Genomic DNA, 9,210 nt, shown 5'->3' with positions numbered 1-9,210 from the left:
CGTGCCCAGGCCAGGCAGGTGCCCAGCGAGCAGCTGTGGCCCAGAGCGACCTGGCCCGGGGCCACCTGGGGAAGGAGCGAAGAGGACGCGCTTCAAAGAGCGGCCCTGGCCTGCTACAGCCCGCCGGCCTTCCCCACTTCCCCACCAGTCCTGAGTGCCGGCCCTGCAGGGCGGAGGCAGCGAGGAGCAACAGCAGGAGGACGCATGCAGCCATCTCGAGGGCAGGTCGGAGGCGGGTCAGGGTCTGGCAGCGTGAACAAGGCGGCCCTGCCGCTTCCCAGGTGGTCCCTGAGCTCCCACTTCCCAGGCTGAGTCAGTTAGGCCAAAGCTTGAGAGCAGACAAGGCTGAATGCCTGCCAGACGGACAGGATTCAAACCTGGATCCCTGCCTCCAGCCCACTGGGATATGGGTCGTGCCACCCGCTATGCCCAGGGCGGCCTCCGGGCCAGGAGTGGAGCGCTGGGAAGGGAGTAACAGGTGAGGGGCCCTTGCTGCCCAGCCAGGACCCTAGGCTCCTGCACTCTGGGCCACTCAGCTGTTATGGGGTCAGGGTCTCTGTGGACAGGCCTGGAGAGAGGGGCAGGTGTAGACAGCAGAGCAAGAACCTGGAGGTATGGGGTAGGTTGGCAGGGCCTCCGGGGTTAGCTCTGTAAGTGGGTGGCCCCAATGCCCTAAAGCCGTGGTGACCGTCAAACCCCACCTCAGGCTGGAGGATGAGGGAGGGCATCCCAAAGACCCTATGCCCACCTGACAGCTTCCCCAACTGCATTAGGACAGGCCCTACTCACTACCAGTCAGCCTGGGCCTGACCTTGGAGGGTCCTGGACAGGAAAAAACAGCCAGAGAGGAACAACGTGATACTGGGGGCCAGGGGAAGTTTCTGGGAAACCTAAAGGGCAGTGGTGCTGGGAACCTACACCCACTCCCAGCAGCTGGGTCCGGATCCCTGCCTAGTGCCAGCATTGAGGGCATAGGACCCGACAGGGTAGGGAGCTGGCATGGTGGAGCAAGCCTTTAATCCCAGCTCTCTGGGAGGCTGAGGCAGGAGGACTACAACTTTGAGCTCAAGTCTGGGCAATTTCAGTGACTTAGTGAGACCTTGTCTCAAAATAAAAAAATAAAGGTCCTAGGACCAAGGAGCAATCCCCGAGTACTCCAAAAGGAAAAAAAAAAAAGATAAAGTTGGGACAAAGACTCCCAGGGCAACCACAGAGGGAAGAGACCCCAGGAAAAGAGCAAGGGAGAGGAGCCAGAGACAGACATGAGTAGGACAAGACCAACAGGCCCCAAGTCCCTTCCCCTCAGCTGTGTGGGCTGGCACCCAACACAGGCAGAGGACCCCAAACCACTGCACACCCCTGAAGCTGAGCCCGGTCCCAGCTGAGGATTTATTGGCGTAAATGCAACCATATAAAAACATAAGTTATGAAAAACACAGTCACGATGTGCCCTCCCCATTCCCCCAGCCCAGGCCCCTAAAACCCCCATATGTGGGAGAGGAAGGGGGACCCCAAAACTGCCTAAGGATGCCACAGGTCCTGGGCGCCGCCTCAGCGCATCCGGTAGTCAGTGGAGCAGGACAGCTCGCACAGCTGGCCCTTGAAGTCCAGGTCGATGGTGAAGTCCAGGTCACGCTGCGGGCAAGAGGGGGGCTGAGGGGGGGCAGCGCCCTAGGCAGGGCTCAGACGCCTTCCTCCCGGGACCAGTGCTCAGCCCATGGCTACAGCAGTGATGCCAACTTCCGAGAAAAACCTCCAGCCCTGCCTCCCAGCACCAGGGCACAGGAGTGGGGGCTGCGCAGGGCCCCTCCCTTTCCGGCGCCCGTCACTCTACTCCGGTTCTCCTGGGCTGTTCACAGCATTGGCCCCTGCCCCTAGATGCCAGCACTTCTTCAGCAGTGACAACTGCAACTCAACTGTTTGCAAGCAGTGACAGGTGCCCTCAGGAGATGCAGTGAAATGCCTGGAAGCAGGGGACTGCCCCTGTGACGTCGGCACCTCCCCTCCACACACCGGCCCGCGTGCCCACACCTGTCCCTGTCCAAGTCCCATCCTGCCAGGGGCTGGGGGAAAACAAAACCCCAAGCGCCCCCAAGGTCCCCGCTTCGCTCACGTTGTTCTTGGCGTTGGGCCGCATGCCGATGGTGCCGAAGATCTCCTCGCCCGTCTTCACTGTCAGGTAGTCCTCCATGTAGAACACTGTCTGCTTCCAGTGCGTGTACGGGGACTCGGGGCCTGGGGGACAGGCGCGTCAGCCACGCGGCCGGGGCTCGGGACACTCCTGTCACACACGCCTCCCGTCCCAGCCCTGCCTCACTGGTGGAGAAGCCGGTCCGCTTGTGGCAGCGCGTGAACTCGATGTTGAAGTAGGCCACCAGCGCGTGCACATAGTCGTTCCGCTTCACTTGCAGGCAGAACGGGGAGGTAAAGGTGAGGTCTTCCACCTTGACGGTGTAGATGTCCACCTCCTGCGGGGCAGGGGCGGGCCATGAGTCCGTGCCAGCCTAGGCCACTGCCCTCAGGCTGGCGACCGCTGGCCCTTCCTGCTCTGCCAAGCCACCTGCGGGTATAGCTCCTCACCCTGCCCGTCCTAGTCCCTACGGGCCAGCTGGGTGGCCAAGCAAAAAACCAGGCTGCCAAGGGTCTCCTTGTCCCCTTTCTCCAGAACCCACCCATGGTTGACCCCACGAACCGAGTGCCAGCCCACCCGGTGGCACCGACTATAACAGAGCAAGCAGCAGCTCTGGCCTCAGGCACCACCTTGGCACACAGGTCAGGCTCGCAGGCCGAGTCCCCCCACTGGCTTGGTGGCGCGCAGCTCCCCGACCTTTATGAGGCAGGCATTGGTGACCAGCTGCTTCGGGTCCACCACATCCACAAGGGGCTCCTTGATGGCCACATCCTTGATGCAGGACATGTCAAAGCCGTACACGTTCTCCCACCCTGTGGAGAACAGGCGTGGTGAGTGACGCGGCCAGGCCACGAGCCCTGGATCTCCCCGGCCCTCAGCCCCGCTCACAGTGGATCTTGTAGTCTTTGTACTGCCGGTCCTCGATGGCCGTCACGTACAGCGTGGCCCGGTCTGGAAAGATGAGGCCATCTGGTGCCTGCAGAGTTGGGCGAGGGCACGAAGGACAGAGCAATAGCACCACTGGCCCTAAACCTCACAGATGCGACCTCTATCCTGCCCAGCCACTGTCACCTCCCACCTGGACTTAGGGGTCCAGGCTTTGGCCCTCATCCTTGAGTCATTCCCCAGACGGCCACCAGAGGACGCCACAGCACAGGAGCCACAGCCTGTGCCTAGGCCGGAGGCGAAGGTCTGCAAGATGTGCGGTGGCCTGCCGCTCCGCCCAGCCCTCCTCTCCCGCTGCTCTTCCCACCCACTTCCCTTGCCCTCCACTTCTCCACGCACAGCAAGTACACCCCTGCCTCAGGACCTCTGCACTGGCTGCTCGGTCTGCAAGGCACCTCTCCTGAAAAGGGTTAGATTTTGGGGGATTTTTGGTATTGGAGTTCGAATTCAGGACCTTGTGCTGGCAAGGCAGACAGTGGAACCACTGAGCTAAACCCCGGGCCCTCAGCCACTGCCCCTGGCCTGCCACAGAGCCCTCAGGTGCTGTCACCCCCACCCTTCTCATCCCCTCTGGGGAGCAACCAGCACGTCTCCCTGCTCCCCCCAGCCTCACCAGCCACTTGTCACGGGCATAGAGCACGGTGTTGAGCATGGACTCGTAGAAAAGGCAGTAGCCCATCCATTCACTGATGATGATGTCCACCTTCTCGACCGGCAGCTCCACCTCCTCCACCTTCCCCTTGATGATGGCCACCACTGTGGGCGCACAGGGCACCGTCAGCCCGGGGCCCCCCTGGAATGGCGCCAGGGCCGGGGCTGGCTTTGGACCGATTATAAGGATCTGTGTATGAGCTGAAGCCGCATTCTCTTGGCTATTTTCAACTTCCCACACAACCCTGCCAATTTTCTTTTCAAGCTGGGCCGGAGCCCAGAACCTACTGCTCCCCCACTGAGCCCAAGTCCCACACTGGGCACTTCCCAGGCAGGGACAGGAACGGTATATGGTGTGTGGTGTGTGTCCGTGCTTCACGTGTGTCCCAGCTTCGCCCCAACACCCTCCCTGCAGCAGAGAAGCCTCTAGGGCCCCTGGGTTTGTTGGAATAAGGACGGCGATGGTCAGGTCTCGGCTGGCCCTGCCAGACAGAGGGTGCCCAGGGGAACTGCTTTACATGCAGAGCATGCTCAAAGCTGAGCTGGGCACTCATGGGTTCGTTCCAAGTCTCTTCTAAAAAAAGACAATCACCAGAGGGCTCCTCATGTGAAACCAAGCACTTTCCCCAGTCCCGGCCCCTTGGTCGAGCTGGTAGGAACAGGAAGTCACCTGCCCATGTCCACCCTCGCATGAACCCACGGTTTTAACGGAGGAGCCCGCTTCTGTAGTTGATGTCACACAGGCACCAGTCTAGGTGTAAAAGGACAGCGTGTGGCAGGACTCAAACTCCCAGTGATGGGAGACTTGTCACTATGCTGGGGCTATGCTGGGGATGCAGGTGACAGCAGTTGAGAGAATGCCCTAACAGTCCATCAACTAGGCTACCGGCAGGTGAGAACAGGGCCGGGTGAGTGGGCAGGCAGCATCCCCTCCGCTGGGTGTGGGTGGTATGGGCCTCTCCCGACAGAGGCGCTGGGCGGGCCAGACGCAGCCAGGGGACATGACTCACGGCAGCCTCCACAATCACCGTGTGACTGCTCCCAGGAGACCATGGGGAGGAGCAGCCAAGCAGGGCACGGCCAGGGCGGGACTCCCCCAGGCCACCCACAACCCCAGTCTCCTCCCGGGCTCACCATGGTCTAACTTGTTGGCTTTGACGATCTTCACAGCATAATCAGAGATACTGGAGCACTCGATCTGAGGGCCCATGAAAAAAGACACGGAGATGAGATGCCCCCAGGCCCACCATGCCCTGGCCCCCTCCCAGTCCCCCTAGGCCAGAAGACTCACCCCGATGACCTTCCGGGCCCCCGCTTTGGCTGCAAACATGCAGAGGATCCCTGTGCCCGAGCCCACGTCCAGCACCACCTTGTCCTTGAAGAGGTGCCGATTGTGGAACATGGAGTTGCGGTACGTGAGGGTCCGCACTTCGTCCTTCAGCATCTCCTGAGGAAGGGGTGCGGAGGCACAGTGAGGGGCCGGTCCTAACCTCCCTCCCGCACAGGGTGGGGCCAGGCCAGGGCTCATCCGCTGTGGAGAACCCGGTTCCCTTGTGTCTGTCCTTGTAAAATCAAATGAGTTGGGCCAAACTCCCATCTTGGCTGGGTTCTACCATTGCCACATGAGACCCTGTGCACGCATGAGTGTGAGCGTCCGTGTCCTATGTTTTTCCTTGTGGTGCTGGGGAATGAACCCAAGGCCTTCACATTGAGTTAGATCCCCAGCCCATTTCAAATTTATTTTGAGAAGGATCTCCCTAAGCCTCCGCCTCCTAGAGCAGGGACTGCAGGTATGTGCCATCAAATCCTTGGCTTCAAAAAGTCCCCTATAACTTAAAATAAAAAGTCCCTGGTGACCTAACACCTCAGAACTATACATTTAGAAGAAAACGGTAGTTTAGCTGGAGGTGACAACAGAAGGATCACAAGTTTGAGCCCAGCCTGGACGGCTCTGCAAGACCTCCTCTCAAAATAAATAAAAAAGGACTGGAGATGCAGTTCAGTGTGCAGGTCCTCGATTTAATCCCCAGCACTGAAAAAAAGTGTCTGCTTTTGTGGTGCTGTGGAAAGAACTCGGGGCGAAGTGCATGCTAGGCCAGTGTTCCACCCTTAACCTACACCCACTGCCCACTACTTCCATTCTTATTTATCTGCAGTGCAGAAAGTCGGGCTTGTTTGTAAGACTGACAGTCAGCCCCACACCCCTGTGACACAAATATCCAACGTGTAGCGCTGTGCTTCCCAACGGTCCCTCCGCATCACCACGGCTTTTCCTCCTGCTTCCAGACATCTGGGCTCCGGCTCGGCACCACACCACAGTGTGGTGAGCACAGAGCGGCAACACGGTCCACACACACGGGAGCTGCTCCCTTGGTCTGTTCTTATCTACGGATGTTCGTAACACCAAGTCTGTCTGCATCTGTGAGAGTTCGCAACTCCAATGTCCGGAGGAAGTTGGGGACTTACTGTACTGGCAATTGAACTCGTGGCCTTCATGTTAAGCTACACCCACACAGAGCCTTTTCTTATTTTGAGATAGGAGTTCATTAAATTGCCCGAGCTGGACTCAAACTCACAGACCTCCTGCCTTTCCTCCTAGAGTGCTGGGATTACAGGCGTTTGCCACCACCAATCTCGGCTCCCTACTTCTATTTTTTAAAAAAGGCTCGGAAGGGCAGATTTCTTTCGCTTTGCCAGGCAGAAGCGCTGTGGCACCACTGAGCTAAATCCCCAGCCTGGGGCAGAGATTTCTTACAAGGCCACCCAAGCTGCATTCTGGGACCTAAGTCTCAATCTTTATGAAGGACTGAGAAGCAGTTGGGACAAGAGCAGGCGGAGCACAGTCCCACCGCAGGTCACTAGAGGGCAGGAGAGACCCGCAGACCTTGACCTCGGCTGGGTTCTTAGGCAGGCCTGCCAGTTCTCTCTCCAGCCTCAGGAGCAGCAGGGAGTGCCAGGCAGACCTCAGTCTCCAAGGCAACGGCTGAAAGGAGCTGAGCAGGCGCAGTACAGAGGGGCGGAAGGAGGGGCAGCCAGCTGCCAGGGAAGGAAGGGGTTTCCATCCCTCTCCAAGGGTGAACCCTCAGGATTCAAGCCCCGAGGAGCAGCACATCCTGCACTCACCTCATGGATGCCGAAGTGGGCATAGGAATCAAAGTAGTAATCTTTGGATGTCATGTCCTCAGCGTTGGGCTTCTCGCTGCTTTCCGCCTGGCCACAGGAGACCTAGCAGGGGTGGATGGGGGAAGGGGTCAAATCTGGGATTCCCGAAGCCATCAAACCTGCAAGTCCCTACTTTTTCCTCTAGAATAGTATAGAAGCCCCCTAAAACTATACCAGGGCAACTCTGTAGCCCCCACCTGCCATCTTCCTCCCCCAGGACCCACCCAGAGCACCATCCAGGGGTACCCGATACCTCAGCCGCGCCTACCATCTCTCCAGTCTCTCTGCCCCCGTCTCTAGCTCAGCCCACAGCTGGGGAGGGGAGGGGAAGGCAGAACTGGGGCAGACACAAGGGAAGGGCCGAGGGGGCTGGAGATGGAGTTAAGGAAGTAGCCACAGAATTGAGGGAGGCCAGAGGGGGCCAAAAAGCTAGAGTGCATTGTGTTGGGGCGTGGGGGAGACTCATTTGTAGTAAGAAGGATCATGGTTAGACCTTTGGGATGGGCCGGCTGTGTGGTAAGATGTATTTATGTGGAGGTGGGGAGGGGTCTCACAAAAGGATATTTACTTCTTCAAGAGGCGGCTGGAGGCTCATCCCATTAGCCAAGGTGGCTACAAAATTCTAGGAGAGAGTAACAGGGAGAAAGGATTAGCTACGGGGAATGGCCAGGGCTGGGCTCTGGGGCAGTGGGCTGCCTTGGTTTTGCTTCTGTTGGGTGGGGTGTGAGGGCAGAGCGAGCAGGCCATGAGGCTGGGCTGTTTAAGGAGGGGATGGGAGAGGTGGAGGGAGAAGGAAGGGGTCTCCGATCCCAGCTGTGGCTAGAGAGATAGCATCCCACCCCCACACTGCCCCTCTCTGCCAGGAGCTGACCACACTCCTCCCCCACACAGGCCAGAGGAACGGGCACCTGCCAGGCACATGGGCACGGCCAGCTGTCTCTCCCCTCAACACCTAATCCTCCCAGATTAGATGACGCTTCCTGACATGCACCCTCCCTGATGCGCCATGAATAGCCGGTGGGAGGGCCTGGCAGAGTGGGCACCGGGCACCTGCCACCTCTGCAAACCTAGTCTCTCATCTGAGCGGACTTCAGAAGAAGTCCCCGCCACAGCTGGTCTCCCAGGCCCTGGTGCCCACCATGGGTTCCAGAAGCCCAAACAAAGCCAGCTGGGGCCAGGATCCTTGTTACCCTCTCCTAGGAGGGCAGCACTGGGGAGGATGGCCTGTCCCCAGCCCCTCTGAGGAGCATGCCTCAGAGACAGAGCCCAGGCCTCTATTCACACAGCCCTTCCCGTCCTGAAGCCCCCCTACCAAGCTGAGGCAAGGTCTGGGGAGATGCTCCCTGTGCCCCAAAGGCGCCTGGTCCGGGAGAGCCAGGGGAGGTGAATGGGGGGGGCACTGTCCCCCAGTGACATGAACGACATTTATGTGGGGGCTGACTTTACCCTCCAGAGAAGGCTACACGGTGAGGGGTGGAAGGGCCCAGACCCCGCTGGCTTCAAGGGCCAAGCCGGTGACCTATCCAAGGGGGCTCCAAGCCCCTTCTCTCTCTCCCAAGCCAGCAACAGTGGCTGCCGAGATTCCTGCCTGGGGACCAGACAATCCCAGCCCAAGGACTTGAAACATTCACGGTTACTCCATCACTGGATCTCAGTGGAAACTAATTCTAGCCTCCAGACCCCCAAAGATCTTCAGGAAGAGGGGGGCTGCCTCTCCCACACTCAATAATTCCACGGGAGAGAAAGGAGGAGAGGGTAAAGCCCGCAGGCTATACACACATTTAATTCCACACAATTCCTTTCTGGCAGATCTGACCACCCCACAGGGCTCCGAAGGGGAGGCGAGCACTGGGCCACGCCCCATGAAAAAGCTGTCCCTCCCACAAGCCAGAAATGTCCACCAGGGGGTGCACGGCGCCCATTCAGGAAGGCTCTCGGGTCCACAGGCCCCACCACCACGCAAAGGGAGGTCACAGGGGCATGCCCCATCCCCCAGCTCCTGAAGCCCCCGGGACGAGGAGGACCCAGGACAGGAAACTGAGAGGAGGGGCCTCTAGGCTCCGTCTTCTCCTAGCCCAAACCCAGGGTGCATGGAACCTGGATCGGGGGGCCGGCAGACGCCCCCCGACCCAGGAAGGGCGGTACCGAGGGCCCAGAAGTTCTGGCCCGTTGCAATTAAGTCCTAACTCCGCGGAGGGCCCCAACTAAACCACGCCCCACGGTACGTGTCCTGGTCCCCCAGGAGGAGGACTGGGGTCTCACCCTCTCCCGCCCCCGGGGCCCCTCCCCCGCCAGGGGCGGGGCCTTTGTCCCGCACGTGG

The 9,210-nt window shown here is 59.5% G+C and overlaps 1 protein-coding gene across 3 annotated transcripts in view; it reads right to left on the bottom strand.

Annotated features, from left to right (window-relative positions):
• Positions 1-1,370: 1,370 nt before the first annotated feature.
• The window catches only part of Prmt1 (protein arginine methyltransferase 1), an 8,297-nt gene continuing 457 nt past the window's right edge, over positions 1,371-9,210 (bottom strand). Inside the window, exons 2-11 of one of the 3 annotated variants that reach the window (XM_010640708.2) lie at positions 7,458-7,511; positions 6,851-6,952; positions 5,019-5,174; positions 4,862-4,925; positions 3,690-3,832; positions 3,020-3,107; positions 2,828-2,943; positions 2,318-2,468; positions 2,114-2,235; positions 1,371-1,635 (exon numbers count right to left, since the gene is read on the bottom strand). In XM_010640708.2, coding sequence (XP_010639010.1) covers positions 1,552-1,635; positions 2,114-2,235; positions 2,318-2,468; positions 2,828-2,943; positions 3,020-3,107; positions 3,690-3,832; positions 4,862-4,925; positions 5,019-5,174; positions 6,851-6,952; positions 7,458-7,511 — 1,080 coding nt within the window. In that variant the 3' untranslated portion in view covers positions 1,371-1,551. Of the gene's footprint in view, positions 1,636-2,113; positions 2,236-2,317; positions 2,469-2,827; positions 2,944-3,019; positions 3,108-3,689; positions 3,833-4,861; positions 4,926-5,018; positions 5,175-6,850; positions 6,953-7,157; positions 7,257-7,457; positions 7,512-9,210 lie in introns of those variants that run through there. The other 2 variants (XM_019210101.2, XM_010640709.1) reach the window with 2 other exon arrangements.

Source organism: Fukomys damarensis, unplaced genomic scaffold (genome assembly GCF_012274545.1).
Source record: "Fukomys damarensis isolate Sample0158 unplaced genomic scaffold, DMR_v1.0_HiC HiC_scaffold_19, whole genome shotgun sequence".
In the NCBI taxonomy this organism is placed as follows: Eukaryota; Metazoa; Chordata; class Mammalia; order Rodentia; family Bathyergidae; genus Fukomys; species Fukomys damarensis.
Note: the sequence above shows the minus strand (reverse complement) of the source record. Positions and strands in the feature narration are given on the sequence as shown.